The sequence below is a fragment of the Muscardinus avellanarius genome (genome assembly GCF_963383645.1).
Source record: "Muscardinus avellanarius genome assembly, chromosome: 14".
Lineage (NCBI taxonomy): Eukaryota > Metazoa > Chordata > Mammalia > Rodentia > Gliridae > Muscardinus > Muscardinus avellanarius.
Window position 1 is genome coordinate 60,316,615 of NC_137800.1, and position 20,660 is coordinate 60,337,274.

The 20,660-nt window shown below is 37.4% G+C and overlaps 1 protein-coding gene across 1 annotated transcript in view; it reads left to right on the top strand.

The window, feature by feature from the left end:
• LOC308273170 (disintegrin and metalloproteinase domain-containing protein 18-like) overlaps nucleotides 1-20,660 on the top strand; it is a gene marked incomplete at both ends in the record, with an annotated part of 167,211 nt that overhangs the window by 89,539 nt on the left and 57,012 nt on the right. The window contains 2 exons of the mRNA XM_080710264.1: nucleotides 2,567-2,672; nucleotides 11,750-11,939. Coding sequence (XP_080566390.1) covers nucleotides 2,567-2,672; nucleotides 11,750-11,939 — 296 coding nt within the window. The remainder of the gene's footprint in view (nucleotides 1-2,566; nucleotides 2,673-11,749; nucleotides 11,940-20,660) is intronic.

Genomic DNA, 20,660 nt, shown 5'->3' on the forward strand with positions numbered 1-20,660 from the left:
TCTCTAGCTGCTGAGCACTTTTCCTCAAATGATAGGCTTATTAGAAGCCTATTCCTCTTTTAATAATCCATATTCCTATCACTAACCCTCTGCAACTTCCTTTTCTTTTCTGATTACCCTAATTCTCTCTTTCCCATTTGGGACAATCTTAGGATAAGCTCTTCTTCATACAAAAATGCTTTCTTATTCTCACCATATTTTCTTTCTTTCACCTTTACACATCTATTTTATCTGTCCTTTGTTTTGACATAGCTATTTTTAACCAGGTGGTGTCGCTATATCTCTAGGCATCACCATTACTAGGTGCAAAGGCCAAGATTCCTTTTAGTCCTTGGCTAATGAAGGTCAAAGATAGGGAGGAGGGGGTTCTGCATTTGTAATTACTGACTGGAATGCTGCCACTGCATCTAACTGGTTATTACCATTTGAACAAAGCTGAAAGTTTATTTTCCACGGACTCAGTTTCTCTCAAAGTCCTGATCTTACACCACCGGAGCAATTCATGTGGAGAGTTAAAAGAATCATTACTAAAAGAATAATAGTTATGAAAGAATATCTAAGAGTGGAGAATACTTTTGGCCAGCGACCACACCTTCTCTCGGGGCTATTTCTCACGTTGAGAATCGCCTATGGACTGCATGAATAAGAATGCAGATGCCGAGAGGGCATGGCTGCAGCTGGTATCTGCACTGGTGAGGATGCGGAAAAGTGGGAACTCTAAAACATTGTTGGTGGGATTGCAAATTAGTGCAACCACTTTGGAAAACAGTGTGTAGAATCCTCAGAAGAATGGGAACAAATCTACCATTTGATCCAGCAATACCACTTCTGGGTATCTAGCCAAAAGATAGGAAACCAAACTACCAAACTAATGCATGCATATCTATGTTCATATCTGCATAATTCACCATAGCCAAACTATGGAACCAGCCAAGATGTCCATCTAAAGAAGAATGGATTACAAAGCTGTGGGATATGTACACAATGGAATTTTACTCAGCCATTTAAATAAACAGAATTGCAGCATTTACAGGGAAATGGATGAATATTTTGAAATAGTTGATTAACTTTCTTAGGTACTTGTCTCACCTGGTCAAATGCAGCCATGAATAACCAAAACCTTACCTCTTTGCCTAGCAAAACTTTCAAAACTTATTTGGCTTACCAGCCCTTTTTTAGAAAATAATACTCAGCATCATCTCTAAGAAATCTTCCTCATCCTCCTCTCTTTTTAGGTACTCCTCCATTTTTTTTTTGTACTGGGAATTGTACCCATGAGTATTTTGGTACTGGGAATTGAAGTCATGAGTATTCTACCTCCAAGCTACATCCCAACTCCTTTTAATTTTTGTTTTGTTTCGCTTTAATTTTGAAAGAGGAACACACTAAATTGCTAAGGTTGGCTTCAAACCTGTGATCCTCCTGCCTTTAACATCCCAAGTACTAGCATTATATCTGTGTGTGTCTGTGCCTGGATGAAATATACCTTTGTAAAGATGCAGACACAAATTTGCATTCTTTTATGTATCTGTACTTGGTTCTAGCTTCCCTTGTGTTTGATATCTCCCACATTGTGAATTTCTGAAAGGCTATTGATACCCCAGGGCCACTGTTGCTAATGACTGAAAAGGCAGTTTCTCCAAAGGTGTCAAAATCAAGGAGCATGAGTTACATTTTCCTCCTCCTCCTCTTTCTCTTCCTTTTTTTTTGGGGGGGGGGTGGTACTGGGGTTCCTGGAGACCCTTCTACCTCTGGGCTACACTCCCAGTGTATTTTATATTTTTATTTGGAAACAGGGTCTCTTAAGCCAGCGATGCTGCCTTAGAACCTGCGTGATCCTCCTGTCTCTACCTCCAAGCGTGGGGATTACACACGTGTGCCACCACGCCTGGCTTCTTCCTCCTCCTTTTTCTCCTCCTTCTTCTTCTGGAACCAAGAATTTCATCCTCTCAAATACTGAGATTACAGGCATATGCTACCACACTTGGCTTACTGATAACAGTTTTCTTACCACTCACTAGTAAGCTTTAGTAGCAGTGTCACTTTTGATAGAAGTACTTTCTTCTAGATTTATGTCTCTTTTTTAAATGAAAGGGGATAATCTTCAAATCTCCAAGATTTATATACCATGTATAGCTTGTCAACATTCTATATAACCTTCACGAAATACTAATACTGAAAGATGAGCCTTCACTCAAAATATTGCTGATTCTTTCATCAGATACAAAATGTACTGCATCAAAAAAAAAACATTTTTTTGTTATAAGTGACAGGCTTCTAACTCTTCATCCTGTTAACAAAAGAAAATTACAAAGTCAAGGCCTATACCCAATGAACTAGGTTTCTATAAGGGTAGCAAATTATTTTTGAAAACAATATAACTTATTGCAGTGGATACAATCTTTTCAAGTTTGTAAGATGAATATTGTTTCTTTCCACTTGCATTGACAAAGTGCACATAAAAACGGAAGTGTGACCAAATATATGATTATTTTAGAATGTTTCATTAGTTTATTAGTGACAAACTATTAACTTGGATTAACACTTACCATGTTTTCCTTTTAAGATGCTCAAGGTGCTCCGTATGACTGTTTTCAAGAAGTCAATTCTCCACTTGAGAGATTAAGAAATTGTGGTTTTAAAAATGGACAACCATTGCCTTGTGAACACAAGTACATATATAAAAATTACTGTTTCTTTGAATCATAAATATTGCATATTTGTTGTCAAGGGATGCTAGGTAATAATAAATAAATCATAAGATAGGATATTTTGAAATATGGGGATATATTTTTCATAAAATTAAGAGTTTTTATTTTTCCATACTTATCTAGACACTGTCCTAAGAGTAAGATTGGTTGAAGAGATGCTTATTACCAGAGGAAAGTAGTAGGCATAGAGTTAAAAAAATCAAGACTCCTGCTCTGTAGTGAGAAGTAAAATTAAGTTTTTTAGTAAATCTATCAATGATGGATCTATTAATGATATATTTACTACAAAAAAGAAAGTATTTTTAATTTTAAGACAAAGACCTTTGAGAGAAAAAATTATTTTTGATGATTTCTTGCTAAAAACTGATAGGTAACTAATACAAATTACATTTAGTGAGTTCAGTTTGGACTATTGGAATATAGTTTTTCTATAAGTCACATAATAAAGTGATTCATGAAGTCCAGTAAAGAAGGTACCTACTCTACAAAAAGTTATTTCTGAATATCTCTGGGGCATTGACAAAGAAAAAAACTCTCTCACATGCACACAATAACAACTAAATTATATTCAAAGATAAGTAAACAGGAGGTGAATAGAAAAAGAAACTCAGTTAAAATCCACTAATCTAGCCAGGCGTGGTGGCGCACGCTTGTAATCCCCACGCTTGGGGGGCTGAGACAGGAGGATCGCGCAGGTTCGAAGCCAGCCTCAGCTGGCTTAAGAGATCCTGTTTCCAAATAAAAAATATAAAAAATAGGTCTGGGAGTGTAGCCCAAAGATAGAAGGCCCCTGGGTTCCATCCCCAGTACCACTAAAAAAAAAAAAATCCACTAGAGAGGAGTGGGGCTTTCTTTTATCTTCCAAGACATATCCAGGAATGACATGATTGGTAGATAAGCATTACATCAGAATAGGTCAAAGAATATAAGCCCCTTATAAAGTCAATAGAGATGAAAAATTTACTATAGGTTATGTATGGCATAAGGATTATGCAGATTTTCCCACATGCCCGAATACTGGAAGACTAGGGCAAGGAAACAGGAAATATGGAACCACAGAGAGAATGCTAATAAGTGAGAAACACATGAAGAAACCCTGTCCAATCACCAAGAATCATGGCATAATCAGCTTTACCTTGTTGGACACTGATACAGAGCACCTGTGACCAAGCATACTGAGTTAAACCACACTGGTCTCAATTAAAACACAGGATGTGACTCACCAGCTGCACCCCATCCCTTTCCCAGATGGCCGGAGTTCTTTCTGCCACTTTTGATCTAAGAGTACCCATGGAAGATGAAAAAGAAAAGATGAAAAAGTAGTGAAAGTTATCAAGCATGGATTTGGATTTTCAGGAATTTACCTAACATATATATATATATATATATATATATATATATATATATATATATATATATATATATACACACACACACACACACACACACACACACACACACACACACATATGCAGAAATCATCCACTATAAGCAGACTGTAATTCCTTTCCAGAAAAAAATCTAGTTCTAAGAATTCAACCATGAGTGGAAATTATTAAAAATGAATTTGGGAGGAAGACTTTAAACTCCATAATAAGCCTAGAAAGAAACATCATATGCAAAACGGCTTAAAATATATTTCAGAGGGCTTGGGATATAGCTCAGTGTTATGAGCATTTGCCTAGCATTTGTGATGCCCATGGTTTAATTCCCAGCACCACAAAAATAAAATTAAAATTAAATTAAATATATTTTATAAAAAGGGAGTGGGGACAAAATCAAAAGTATCAATATCTAAGAGGTTAAGAAGAATTGTTCTGGAGGGTACAAAAGCTTGAAAAATTATTTAGGTTTTGGCCCCAATCTCACTTCACCCTTCATTTTTATATCATTAAATTAATCCCTGTGATATTAAAAAGAGCCCCAAATCTCAAATGGTCTTTTACAACAAAAAGATGTTCTTAAAAGGGAGGACATTGGTTAAATAATATTATCAATAGATACATTTTTATAGTCAAATATTTCATTGATAATACTTAAGAGTTTGATTTGAGTAATTCTAAGAGCAAGAAGTGACATATAGTGTTTTCTAGGGTATAGGATAAGAATGCTATAACCCCCTAGAGAAGCCAATCTTCTACATAATTATAGATTATAAATGAGAAACTAAATGGAATACTCTTTGGTATGATTATGGCATGGAGGGGATCTAAAACTTTTCAAGTTCTCAAGAACCAAGTTCAGATATGGGGAAAATATATTTTTGGAAGAAATTTGGAATAAAAATGAATAACCTGTTTACTATGGACATATACAGTCTAAAAATCATGACAGACACCATAGGCATAATCAGAAGATGCAGAAAAAGTAAGTGATAATAGCCACTCTCAGCAATTTTAGACAACAAGTCAGTAGACTGGATAAGCTCTATCAAAATGGGTACAAGTGATGAATTTTTCAAAAGAATGTGGTTAAAATGTGATTAGTGCTCTTAAAACTTATGGAGGCTAGAGAACAATTTTTAAAAATTTATTTTATTGAAAGTAAATGTTATACATTTAATCTGTATTTGGTGCCCTCCCGCCCCTTCGTTTCCCTTCCCCCCTCCCGATACTTAATACCCAGGCTAACCTTGCTATATTCGTACTTTTATACCTATTTGGAAATAGCCGCTCATCAATCAAGTTCAGCCTCCTTCCTCTCTTAGTTTTCCATTCAAACTTTGCTGAGATTTCCTTTCCATTATCTGGAGTCCCTCTTGTATCCCAAATGGTCACTCGTTTGGGCATATTAGAGGAAACATATGTCCCTTCTCTTTCTGTGTTTGGCTGATCTCATTTAACATAATGCTTCCCAGCCCTTTCCAACTTCTTCCAAATGACGTGATTTTGTTCTTTATAGCTGAATAGAATTCCATTGTGTGTATTTCCCATAACTTTGCAAACCATTCATCTGTTGATGGGGTCCTAGGTTGTTTCCAATTTTTGGCTATTACAATTTGTGCTGCTATGAACATAGGTATGCATATGTTGCTGTAGTTCTCTGTTTTCAACCCCTTTGGAAGAATACCCAGGAGTCATAAAGCTGGATCGTATGGTGGATCTATTCCCAGTTTTCTGAGGAATCTCCACACAGATCTCCATAGTGGCTGAACTAGTTTGCACTCCCACCAACAATGTAAAAGAGTTCCTCTTTCCCCACATCCTCGCCAGCATTTATTATTGTTTGATTTCTTTATGCTTGTCAATCTGACTGGGGTTTGATGGAATCTCAGTGTAGTTTTGATTTGCATCTCCCTGATGGCTAATCATGAAGAACATCTTTTCATGAATCTATTGGCCATTTGTATCTCCTCTTTTGTAAAGTGTCTATTCATTTCAGTTGCCCATTTCTTGATTGGGTTGTTTGTTTTGCTAGTACAGAGTCTTTTGAGCTCTTTGTATATTCTGGATATTAGCCCCCTATTGGAGTGGTGACTGGTAAAGATCTTCTCCCACTCTGTAGGCTTCCTCTTAAGGTTCTTGATGGTTTCCTTTGATGAGAAGAAGCTTTGTAGTTTGATGCTATCCCACTTGTCTATTTTTGCTTTAATTTCCTGAGCTTTGGAGGTTTTGTTGAGAAAGTTACTGCCTGTGCCTATATGTTGTAGTGATGAGCCTATGTTCTCCTCTAATAACTTCACAGTCTCTGGTCTGATTTCTAAGTCTTTGATCCATCTCGAGTGGATTCCTGTGCATGGTGAGATATAGGGGTTTAGTTCCATCTTTCTACAAATGGATAGACAGTTCTCCCAGCACCATTTGTTGAAAAGGCTGTCTTTTCTCCAGCATATGAGTTTGGCCCCTTTGTCAAAGATTAATTGACTGTAGGTGTGTGGATTTGTTTCTGTGTATTCTATTCTGTTCCACTGGTCAGTGTACCTGTTATTGTGCCAGTACCATGCTGTTTTTACTACTATTGATCTATAGTATAGTTTGAAGTCTGGGATTGTGATGCCTCCTGCATGATTCTTGTTGCTGAGAATTGCTTTGGCTATTCTGGGTCTTTTCTTTCTCCATATAAAGTTCATGATTGCTTTTTCTAGGTCTGTGAAGAATGTAGTTGGTATTTTGATGGGAATTGCATTGAATCTATAAATCATTTTTTGGCAGAATGGCCATTTTGATGATATTTATTCTGCCTATCCACAAGCACAGGAGGTCTTTCCATCTTCCAAGGTCTTCTTCAATTTCTTTCTTTAATGTTTTATAGTTTTTGTTGTAGAGGTTTTTTACATCTTTGGTTAGGTTTATTTCTAGGTATTTTATTGGTTTTGAGGTTATAGTGAATGGAATTGATTGTTTTATTTCTTTCATTGTGGATTCATTGTTGGTATAAAGAAAAGCCTCTGATTTCTTTAGGTTGATTTTGTATCCTGAAACTTTGCTGAATTTGTTAATTAACTCCAGAAGTCTTTTGGTTGAGTTCTTAGGGTCTTCTAGGTAAAGGATCATGTCATCTGCAAATAAGAATAATTTTAATTCCTCTCTTCCTATTTGAATGCCTTTGATTTCCTTCTCTTGTCTTATTGCTGTGGCAAGAGTCTCAAGGACTATATTGAAGAGGAGTGGTGATAGTGGACATCCTTGTCTTGTTCCCAATTTTAGGGGAAATTCTTGCAGTTTTTCCCCATTCAGTATAATGTTGGCTTTGGGTTTGTTGTATATTATTGCCTTAATGATGTTGAGGTATGTTCCTTTTATTCCAATTTTCTGTAGTGTTTTTAACATGAATGGGTGTTGGATTTTGTCAAAGGCTTTTTCAGCATCTATTGCTATGATGATGTGGTTTTTATTCTTGATTCTATTTATGTGGTGGATGACATGTATTGATTTGCATATGTTGAACCAACCTTGTTTTTCCGGGATGAAACCAACTTGGTCATGGTGTATTATTCTCTTGATATGGTTTTGAATGTGTATGGCTAGTATTTTGTTTAGAATTTTTGCATCTATGCTCATTAAAGATATTGGTCTGCAGTTTTCCTTTCTTGAGGTATCTTTATTTGGTTTGGGGATTAATGTGATACTGGCCTCGTAAAAGGAATTTGGGAGAGTTCCATCTCTCAATTTCCTGGAATAAGTTATGAAGTATTGGTATTAGTTCTTTACTGAAGGCTTTGAAGAATTCAGCTGGAGACCCATCTGGGCCTGGGCTTTTCTTTGATGGAAGCATTTTTATTGCCATTTCTATTTCATTGTTTGCTATTGGTTGGTTTAGGCTTGCTTTGTCCTCTTGGTTCAGTTTAGGTAGGTTAACTGTGTTTAGGAATCTATTGATTTCTTCTATGTTTTCTTATCTATTGGAGTATAAATTTTTAAAGTAGTTTCTGATAATCCTTTGAATTTCTTCACTATCTGTGGTGATGTCTCCTTTTTCATTTCTGATTTTAGTAATTTGCATTGATTCTCTTTTTCTTTTAGTTAGGTTGGCCAGGGTTTTATCAATTCTATTAACCTTTTCAAAGAACCAGCTTTTTGTTTTCTTGATTCTTTGAATTGTTTTTTGTTCTCTATTTCATTTATTTCTGCTCTAATTTTAATAATTTCCTGTCTTTTGCTGGCTTTGGGGTTGGACTGTTGCAGTCTTTCTAGATCCTTGAGTTGTGCCAATAGGGTCTGAACTTGGTGATTCTGAGTCCTTCTTATGTGAGCACTCAATGCAATAAATTTTCCTCTTAATACTGCCTTCATAGTGTCCCAAGATTTTGGTAAGTTTTGTCTCTATTTTTATTTATTTCCATAAATTTCTTTACTTCTTCCCTAATTTCTGCTCTTACCCATTCATCATTCAATAGTGTATCATTCAGTCTCCACGTATTTGCATAGTTTCTTTTGAGTTTCCTGTTGTTGATTTCTACTTTCATTCCATTATGGTCTGAAAAGATGCAAGGAATTATATTACATCTTTTGAATTTGCTGGTGCTTTCTTTGTGTACCAGGATGTGATCTATTTTGGAGAAGGTTCCATGGGCTGCTGAGAAGAATGTGTATTCTGTAGTTTCTGGATGAAATGTTCTGTATATGTCTATTAGGTCCATTTGGTTTATCGTTTTCTTTAGTTCTAAAGAGTCTTTAGTCAACTTTTACCTTGAAGATCAATTCAGTGGTGTGAGAGGTGTATTGAAGTCTCCCAGAATTATTGTATTTGGGTCTATTTGAGATCTGATGTCCTGAAGGGTTTGTTTTACAAACATGGTTGCATTCACATTTGGAGCATAAACGTTTACTATCATTATATCGTCTTGGTGTATTGTTCCTTTTAATAAAAGGAAGTGCCCTAATTTGTCTCTTCTGATGTGTCTTAGTTTAAAGTCTATTTTGTTGGATATCAGGATTGCTACCCCTGCCCTTTTTTGTTCTCCAGTAGCATGGTATATCTTTTTCCATCTTTTCACTTTCAGTCTGTGAGTGTCTTTGACTCTTAGGTGAGTTTCTTACAAACAGCATATATTTGGGTTATGCTTTTTGATCCACATTGCCAATCTATGTATTTTGATTGGTGAGTTAAGTCCTCTGACATTAAGAGTTATTATTGAAATATGATTTTTGTTTTCTGTCATTTTGTGTTCTGTCATCTGTTTGGTAGCTTTTTCTTTCTTCCTTACTTAGAAGCCCCTCTGATCACTTTCCTCTCTTCTCTGGTTCTGAAGTCTGCTTCTTTTTTCTTCTTTATGGTTTATTTCTTTAAGTATTTTCTGTAGTGTTGGCTTTGAATTCATAAATTTTTGAGATTTTGTTTATCCTGAAATACTTTTATTTTGCCATCGACTTTGAATAGTAGTTTTGCTGGATAAAGCAGCTTTGGTTGGAAGTTTCTTTCTTCCAAGGTCTGGATCATGTCATATCAGTCTCTCCTGGCATTCATGACCTGGGTTGTATAGTCTGGGGTGATTCTTATTATTTTGCTTCTGTATGTCACCCGACCTTTTGTTCTCACTGTTTTTAAGATATTTTCCTTGGCCTCTATGTTAGTCATTTTGACTATTATGTTGCGTGGGGAGGTTCTTTTTTGATCTTGTCTTAATGGTGTTCTGTATGTCTCTTGAACATGAAGATCTATCTCTCGTTCCATGTTTGGGAAGTTATCCGAAATTATTTCTTTGAAGAGATTACGGATGCCCCTGGTCTGTACCTCTATCCCTTCTTCAATGCCTTTTATCTGTATGTTAGGGTGTTTCATGTTGTCCCAAATTTGCTGTATGTTTAGGTTTTGTTGCTGTAATGACTTCTGCATACTATTGACTGTGTTTTCAGTGTTGGATGAACTGTCTTCTAACAGTGATATTCTACTTTCCATTTCCTCTAATCTTCCAGAATTTCTTCTATTGCTGACTTCATTTCATTTGTTGACTCTTTCATTTCATTCCAAGCCTCTTTCTGATTCTTTTTTTAGTATTTCTAACTCATCTTTCATCTCCTCTAAACTTGTTTTAAATCCTTTCATCATATTTAGATCAAGATTCGGAACTCCCCTTCCTGCATTTCTTGTAGGTCAGTATTCGTAATTTCTGTCATTTCTCCATTATTCCTAGTTCTCTTATTTTCAGAGTTCTCAGATCTGGTTTTCTGCTGTCTTCCCATCGTTAGTGGGTATTATTTTTAGCCCAGTCTTTGTATTAGGACTTTAGAAAAGACTTATCCCCCCAGAAAAAAAAAAACTTATCCCCCCAGAAAACCAAAAACCAAAACAAACCCAAAGACCCCAAAAGTAAAACAAACAATACCAAACTGCAATAGTAAAAAATAAAATATAAAAGGATAGAAAAATAGTAAAAAATTAAATAATAAAAGCCGGGCGTGGTGGCGCACGCTTGTAATCCCCGCGCTTGGGAGGCAGAGACAGGAGGATCGCGCAGGTTCGAAGCCAACTGTGCGTGCTGGTTTAGGAGACCCTGTTTCCAAAATGAAAATGTAAAAAATAGGTCTGGGAGTGTAGCCCGGAGGTAGAAGGGCTTCCAGGAACCCCAGTACCACCAAAAAAATAAAATAAATAATAATAATAATAATAATAATAATAATAATAAAAAAAGAGATAACAGTCCTACTATGTTGTTGATATATGGTGAATCTTGTATTTTGCTTGGAGTGTCCCCTTGTGGCCCCGTGCAGGTATCGCGCCTTAAGCGTTCTTCTTTGGTCCCGGAGTTGAATTGGCCCACTTTGTGCACACTGGCACTCACATATATCGTACTCACTGTGTGCTTGTCGGGTCCGTGGCTCCTCTGAATTCACGCTGGCAGTCCAATCTGTGGCTCTGAAGATCTGGCAGCTCTCCTGTATCCTGGTGACTTTTTGCTCCCGCGGAGAGCAGGTCCACTTCCCGGTCCCTGCCGATCTCCAGGTGTGTCTGCGGGGCCGCCTTTGTTGGGTGCCACTCAGGAGCTCCAGTTAGCTAGCAACTTCAGGTATTGGAACTCTCTGGTCGCTTTCAGACTTTAGAGCTTCTCTGGGAATGTTAAAGACCCAAAAGTCCCGTTTGGGCCAGCAGCCCTGAGGCCACTGCGCCTGCACCTGCGCCTGCACTCCGCCGGCCGCAGAGTCTTCAGCTCACTATCTGCTTTCTTTGTGTGTTGTGGTGAATCTTGCAGTTCAGTTGCTGGATTTTTTCTGCTGTACTCCCCAAGTCTGTTTTGGATTGTACATTTAATTTTTTCTTTATTAAGACACTTCTGTCTCAGTAGTTGAACTTAGTTTGCTTCAGCTAGTGAGGGACGCTGCGTCTCTCTGTCGCCATCTTGGAAAATTCAACAATTTTGAGCTCTTTAATAGAAATGAGGTAGTGTCTATATATGGGTTCAGTATGCACATATCAATTCTGCCATACTGTTAATTAATATCACTGCACTTAATTGTTTATAAAATGTGTGCTATCTTAGAAAAAACAAAGTTTTTTTATTTTGGTGTTTTTCCTTAACCAACATATATGTCACCATGTTAAATTAGAAGCTGGTGTCACTAAAAATTGAAATGATAAGAATTTTCTCTTTCCATTTCCAGGGATATTCTCTGTGAGAAATTAGCTTGTATTTGGTCACAGAAAAATACTTATAAAAACGCTGTTCAATCTGCAGTTTATTCATATACTCATGATCACGTCTGTTTATCCATAATTCCTGGGTCTTCTGTGAGTGCAGATGGGAGAGACAATGCCTATGTTGCTGATGGAACTGTGTGTGGACCACAAATGGTAAAAAAAATGGGATAATTCATATTTAGCAGTGTAAGATTATGTCATTTATTACATGCCACATTTCATGATGACTATCACAATTATACTGAATGGATTTGAACTGGTACTTGCATTTATTTCCCATATGATATTAAAGAGACCAAGTAAGCTTTAGTTAGCCAAAAATATACCTTCTGGATTAACTTGTTATTTGTGGTTATGTGAAAAAGTACACATATGTTCTAAACACAAGAATTTATTGTCAGCTGACTTCTTTAGATCTTAAAATTCTAATAACTTTAAATAGTATAATTCTTACTCTGAATTTTTAATTTCTTTTTGCTTCACAAAGAACCATAATCATCCTTTTACATTAATAAATCATCTGCTTATACATTTGATCAAAATATGACCATCAGAAGTTTGGAAGAACCAAAGAAATTTACACTTAGGTAAATATGGTGATAGAGCATGTACAAGCTCATTTGCATGTACACACACACACACACACACACACACACTCACACACACATACACACACATTTATATATGTAAGAATTCTTTTTTGTAGCATAAAATAAGGGACAGAAACAATTCTTTTCAACCTGGATATATGAGGAGTCACATTTCTGAAAACAATGTGACTTAAAGCAGAAATTATAAATGAGCATGTTGCATGAAGATGGAATTCAGCACTTACTTGCTAAAAAAAATCAAACCTAGAAATGGTGAATCACATAGACAATTCTTGAATCTGAGTGCACCAATCCTAATACCATGAAAAACTGGCTTCTCATGGTGGCCTATAAATGACTCCCAATGACTCAATTTCCTGGAGCCCACTGCCTTGTATAATCTACTCCCTGTGTGTGGGGGGCTTCATCTGATTACTTACTTCTAACACACAGAGTAAGGCAAAAGTTACATTTATAAAAAGATTATTTTGGAAGGTGGGTGTGGTGGCACATGCCCATGATCCTAGTACTTATGAGACTGAGACAGGAGGATCACAGGATTGAAGCCAGACTCGGATTTAGGGAGGCCTTTGGCAATTTAGCAAGACCCTGATTCAGAATAAAAAAAAATGAAAATGGCTATGAAAATAGCTTATAGTTAGGATGTCCCTGGGTTCCATCTATAGTACCCATGTGCAAACACAAAACAAGGTTGAAGTGGAAAATGCAGTTATTTCTGTTTTGTGTGGACTCTGTTGCCTTTACAGGTTGCTTGCTGTGCCAAAGCAAGCAAGCCCTGTGGAGAATTCCACAAGGAAAGAAATAGGGACTAGTGAAAGTCAGGCCCTCAAGCAAGCAGCCCATGAGGAGCTGAATTTTGTGCACCACCAGAAGAGCAAGCTGAGGAAAGGATCTTTTAGATCAGTCCTTCACCTGAGCTAGCAGCCCCAGATGATACTTTGATTGTAGCTTTGCAAGAGACAATGAGGCAGAGAACCAAATAAGACATGTTTTGACTTCTGAACCATGGAAACTGTGACATATAAATGTATATTGTTTAGCATCGTCAATTTTGGGGGAAATGTGCTATGCAAAAATAGATAATAGAGATGCCAGATGGGTACTGCCAAGATTACTTCCTTTTCCTCGGCATCTGCATGAAGATTTCCCATGCAGGAAATTGGCTAAGCTTCAAGGAAGCGGAGCCCCGAGGGGAAGTGTTGTCTCTGGCCAAAGTACTCCCCCACTCTTAGATATTCTTTCATAACTATTATTCTTTTGGTAATGACACTTTTAACTTTCCACACGAATTGCTCCAGTGATGTAAGATCAGGACTGTGAGAGAAACTGAGTCTGTGGAAAATAAATTATCTAGTAATTTGTCTAAGCCTCTAAACGCCCTCGGCTTTGGTCAAATGGTAATAAAATCTAGTTAGAATTCAAATGCAGTGGAAGCATTCCAGTCACAGTAATTACAAACACAGATTTCCCCTCTATCTCTGACCTTCATTCTAATCATTAATTTACAGTAAAAGCCTTAAGAGTCAGCTGAAACCATTAGCCATAAAAACTCGTAAGGGAGGCAACCAGTGCCTCTGTTTACCCCCTCTCCTTATGATCCTGCCTAGATACAGAGAAGATAAACTTTGTGTGTGACATCAAAGCAGCCTAGTTGATGAGCAGCTAATACTGCCCAATACAATAGAGCTGAAGGCTAGGAAGATTCTTGACCTTTACACCCAGTATGTGCACTTCCCGAAACAAGGAGGTGCCACGTGGCTAAGAAATGAATATGTCAGAACAAAGGACAGATATGATAAATGTGTAAGTGTGAAAGAAAGGAAATATGGTGAGAATAAGAAAGCATTTTTGTATGAAGAAGAGCTTATCCTAAGATTGTCCCAAATGGGAAAGAGAGAATCAGGGTAATCAGAAAAGAAAAGGATGTCGCAAAGGGTTTGTGATAGGAAAATGGATTATTAAAAGAGGAATAGGCTTCTAATAAGCCTATCATTTGAGGAAAAGTGCTCAGCAGCTAGAGAAGTACTTCTGACAACTAAATCTAAAAACTTCATGTTATTTTTTGGTGTTTATCTGCTAAACTGTGTTGTGAGCTTGCTTAAGCTTTCAGACTTTAGATGGCAATGCAGATGAAACCTGGGAGACCTCCATCGCATCCCCCTGGATCGCTATATCTCCCCATGCCTGCCATATGGACTAAGCCCTAGGAATGGAAAGTTCCAAAAAGTTAAAGGAGATTCCATGAGAGGCCGTATTCTCCAAGCCCTGGGCGTGCTTGTGTCTTCTGGAATTTGCCTTTTGGAGCCGCCTGTCTGCAAGGGCAGGGGGCTCAAGGGCAGGGGCTGGATTTTGGTCACAGGATCCGGAGCTAATTGGAGCTAATCTTGAATGCCCGGACTAGTTTTTTTTTTTTTTTACTTTGTTTACATGTCCTTCACTATTGATTTGTAGTGATTACACTTCTCTTCTTCTTCTTCTTCTTCTTTTTTTTTTTTTTTACTATTAATCTCACTGGTGAAGGATATAAATTTTCTGTGTTCTTGTAATAAAGTATCAATCGCACAAGAGGCTTTTGTCCATGTCAGATTCTTTCCCAGAGAGGAATCTCCACATTAAACGCCGTGAACAGGAACTTAAAGGAATTTATTTCATAAAAGGGAAAAAATCGCTGCAGATAAGTGGCTGCAGAACTGCACCTGACTCTTTTGCACATCTTTCTGAGAAACTCGATCTCAAATGGACTCAATGACCATATTCAGTGCTGGATTTATTATTCCCAACTGAGCCAGTTGGCCACGGGTAGGTTCTTATAATCTTCATCAGAAGAGTCAGAGACACAACTGGGACTAGAACAAGACTCTGTTTTGGAACTTATTGATCAAGCAGCAGAACAGTACAGCATATACCCAAGATAGTACCAGGCTGGCTATCCAAGCAAAGAAGAGGACTAGTTTTTAAGTGATCAGGCCTTTTGCAAGGGGTCCAAGAGTTTAGGAATGTTAATTGGTTTAAAAACATTTTGAGATTTTTGGATTTGTAAGTCATCAATTTCCCTTGTGCAAACACTGACTACAACTTCCGGTAGTGGTGACCGAGCACACCATGCACTCCAGAGATGCAGAACGGTGCTCAAAAACACCAAAAAAGAAACAACCCACCTTGCAGCCACTAGCACCACAGCAGTGCCATCTTGCTTCACTCAATCTGACTCCACTCCAAAGACAAACAGAAAAACAACCAAGGACCTAAAGTAAGCAGCTGCAGATCATTGAAATTGTAAGCCATCAGTTCCTTCTGTGCAAACACTGGCTACAACTTGCACCAGTGATGGCCGAGCTCAACACATCCTCCAGAGATCCAGAGCAGTGCTAAGTAACACTACTCAATTCCCATCAGGTTGCATTCTGTGTGTGTGTGTGTGTGTGTGTGTGTGTGTGTGTGTGTATGCTAGTTTGATTGCTCTATTCCCAACCCCTCTTCCAAGCTACTTCCCTTGTACATACTTACTCTCTTCTCTCCATCTCTTTACTTTTTTCTTTCTTTCTCTCTCTTCTTTGTCTTATATTAAATCCACTTAATACCACTATATTAAAAACTCTGCACTGATTACTAGAATATTACAAATATTCACTGTCTCTAATCTCTACTATATACTACCTTCTCAAACTCATACTCTCATTCCATTTGATCCAATCTGTGGCTTTAACTTATTCTTGCATTTATGACTTCACTGCATTTTTCACTCAACCTTCATTGTTGAATACAATATAACTTACCCTTGGATATACCAGTTGACACCTAGAGACTGAGAGAATCTACCAAACGCAACAGATACAAGCTTCTGAAATCATGAGAAGGAGGAATAACAAGGAAGCAATGAGCTCCACAACCTCACAATAACAGAACCTGACAACATAGAACTACAGAGATCTCTAAAAGGTCAAAATTATAAAACATGGAATAAAGAAATTGAAGAATACCTTAGAAGATGAAAATATCATTCATGTTCATGGATAGGCAGAATAAATACAATCAAAATTGCTGTGCTTCTAAAAGTGATCTACAGATTCAGTGCAATACTCATTAAATTGCCAAGGTCATTTTTACAGACATTCAAGAATCATTCCTTAAATTCATTTGGAATAGCAAAAAACCCAAAATAGCCAAAATAGTCCTCAGCAACAAAAACCATACAGGAGGAATCTCAATACCTGACTTTAAACTATACTACAAAGCCATAGTGATAAAAACACCATGGTACTGGCATAAAAAAAGTACATATACCAATGGAGCAGAATAGAATATTCAGAAACAAATCTGTACATTTATAGCCAATTGATTTTTGACAAAGAAACCAAAAAACACACACTGGAAAAAAGATAGATTGTTCAATAAATTGTGTTGACTAAACTGGTTAACCATATGCAGAAAAATGGAAATGAATGCCACTTTTTCACCATGCACAAAAGTCAATTCAATATAGATCAAAGAGCTGAAATTAGACCAGAGACCTAGAGGCTCCTTGAAGAGGGCATAGGTCCAACACTGCAACACATAGGCACAGGTAAAATTTTTCTCAACAAACCCAAAAGATACAAGAAACTAAAAGGCGGATCAATATGTGGGATTGCTTGAAACTTCTGTACAGTAAATGAAACTATCAAAAACTTCAACTGAAGCTGGGCATAGTGTCACATTTGAGAAGTGGAGACTGGAGGATCACTGTTCGCAGACAGCCTCAGCTACTTAGTGAAGCCATTCATAACTCAGTGAGACCCTGTTTCAAAAAATGAAAAGAGGACTTCCGGGAAGATGGCGACTGAGAAAAGCGGGGCTTAAGAGTCCCGCTAACAACCAATCTCCATTACCACAAAAAGAGCGCCTTTCATAGCCAGAAAACACCATCACCAGAAAAACAAAAAAACCACCAGGCTCCAGAGAGAAAGCGGACTGAGAACAGAGCTCAGGGCCACAGAGGAGACACACGCGCCCGAGGACGCGGCAGCAGCGCCATACTGCCGGCGGCAGCGGCGAACTCAGCGGACGGCTACAGCAAGCCGAGGTGAGCCACTGTGGAACAGCCAGGCGGGATCTTTCGGCGCAGACAGCATTTAAAGCTCCCAGTGGCTGAGCTCAGCACACGCTGCAGGGATTCAGAGTGGAAATCAAAACCAGAGAAGAAAAAATACGCCAGCCTCATGGCCGAGGGCGTGGCAGAGGCGCCATATTGCCACCGGAGGCGGCAGCAGCAGTGAATTCACCGAGTCCAGTACAGCTACATCTACGTACTCAAGAACAGTGAGTCAAATTGCGGGCCACAGAGGAGAAATCCCAGTATTGTGCCTCCTGGGACTTGACCCAGTGAGGGAGTGGTGGTGGCAGAGATATCACACCATAGGAGAGCGTGCAACCTGGCACCCCCCATAGTTTAAAGCAGCCTCTATCGACTCCCTGGGTCGGAGACTCTGTGATACAACCCAGTAAAGGAGTAGTAGGGTCTGAGATAATACTGACTCGAGATCCAGAGCATCTTAAGTGAAGCCACAGTGACCCAAGGGAAGAACCCAGAGAAGGCACAAACCTCCGAAATCATGGGAAAGAGGAATAACACTGAAGTAATGAACGTGCACAACCCCACAACATCAGAACCTGATAAAACAGAAAATCAGAGATTTCTAGAAGATCAAATCAGGAAAATAACTGTAGAAATAATAGAGGTGCTTCGAAAAGAACTCAGAGAGAGCCAAAAAGAGATAAAGGATGCAATTAATGAAGTAAAGGCCTCAATTCAAAGCACAAACAACCGATTAGACCACATGGAGAACAGAATCTCGCTCTTAGAAGATGAGCAATCCAAAAATGAATGCATAGTTTCTAATCTAGAAAAAGATAACCAACAGCAGGAATCTGATATTGAAGAAATATGGGCCCATCTTAAGAGACCTAACCTAAGAATAATTGGAATAGAGGAGGGAAAAGAAAGTGATACCAAAGGGATCAACAATCTCTTCAAGGAAGTAATAGCAGAAAATTTTCCAAATATAGAGCAAGAGGTTGATACACAGATCCAGGAAACTTATAGAACTCCCTTTAGACAGGAGCCGAGAAGAGGATCCCCACGCCATATAATTGTCAAAATGACCAATGTGGAAGCCAAGCAGAGAATCTTAAAGGCAACAAAAACAAAGGGCCAAGTGACATTCAGAGGCAAACCAATTAGAATCACTCCAGACTTCCCAAACCAAGTCATGAGAGCCAGAAGGGCTTGGAGTAACATATTCCAAACTCTGAAAGAAAACAACTTCCAGCCAAAAATTTCCTATCCAGCAAAACTTTCTATCAAATTAGATGGAGAAATAAGAAGCTTCCATGACAAACAGAAACTGAAGGAATTTATGTCTTCAAAACCAGCGCTAGAGAAAATACTCAAAGAGATTAACTACAAAGAAGAAATAGGTAACACTCACCAGAACCAGAGAAACAAGAGTTTCCATCCAACAGACAACTAAGATTGGTTATCTGTGGAGATTCATTATTTATGTTAGTCTTTTACCTATCTCTAAATTGTATTGTTTGCCTTTATTGTTGTTAATTTTTAGGATTTCTAGTTGGAATATTAATATACCTTCAGATATAGCATTTGTAAATATTTTATCCAATTCTATTAGTAACTTTTAACTCTGTTTACATTGTCTTTGGATATACAATATTTTCTTTTATTTTTTAGGGAGTTTGTATATTCTTCTGTTGCCTGTGCCATTGAAATCATATCCAAGAAATCACTGCCAATTTCAATGTTGTGAGGTTTTATGACCCAGATTTTCTCCTAAAATTTTATAGTCTTAAGATTTATATTTAGGTCTTTTATCTAGTTTGAGTTAATACTTGTATGTGGGATTAGGTAAGGGTCCAATTTTATTCTTTTCCATGTAATTATTATTTTTCAACAATATTTAGTTAAAAGTTTATTATTTCCACCACCAAATCTTCGTGGAAACCTTGTCAAAAATAACTTGACAATATAGGGAAGAAGTTAGCTCTAGGCTTGTATTTAACTCCATTGGTCTATATATCTGCCTTTAGAACAGTACTACACTGTTTCAATTATTGTAGCTTTATATGGTTTGAAATCAGAAAATATACATCTTCTAGCTTTGTTTTTGCTTCGAGATTGTTTTGGGTATCTAGAGTCCATATTCCATATCAGGATAGATTTTTTTCTGAAAAATAAATATATGATAGTTTCACCTAAAAAAAAGAAAAAAATATTCTCTGGTAAGAAAGAAAGCAAAAAGAAATATTGAAATGTTATCTTTAAGTCATCAAAAGCTTGGTATCAGACAAATGAAACTGTTATGTGAGATTATCATTTTTAATTTTGGATAAATTGCTATAATACTAGATGTCAACCACTAAGCCAAGCATGGGAGGGAGGGATGGGGAGAGAATGGGGTGGGGATCGGGTGGGGGCTGACTGGGCGATGTGTGCATGTATGTCTACAAAAGTTTGTGTCCCACTATGATGTATGAATACAGTGCACCAATAAAATAAAATTTAAAAAAAATAAAATAAAAAAAAAATGAAAAGACTAAAAATAGGACTGGTGGTATAGCTCAGGGGTAGAATGCCCCTTGGATCCATCCCCAGTACAATAATAATAATAATAATAATAATAATAATAATAATAATAATAAATACAAAATTAAATAAAAATAAAAACCTCAAACCAGAGCCAACAGAATGGGAGAAGTTTATGCCACATACTCCTCTGATAGGGAACTAATATCTAGAATATACAGAGAACTCAAGAAACTCAGCACTAAGAAAACAAATAACCCAATAAAAAATGGTCAAGGGAACTAAATAGACACTTTATGAAAGAAGAAATTCAAATGGTCAATAAATGCAATAAAAAATGCTCAACATCATTAGCAGTCAGAGAGATGCAAATCAAAACAACCCTAATATTTCACATAACTCCAACTAGAATAGCAATCATTCAAAACACAAACAACAACAAATGTTGGTGAGGATGTGGAAAAGTATGAACTGTAATACATAGTTGGTGGGATTGCAAATTAGTGCAACCACTTTGGAAACCGTATGGAGGATTTTCAGAAGAATGAAAATGAACTTACCATATGATCCAAAAATAACACTTCTGGGTATCTACTCAAAAGAATGGAAACCAAACTACCAAACTAATGCATGCATATCTATGTTCATAGCTGCACAATTCACCATAGCCAAACTATGGAAACA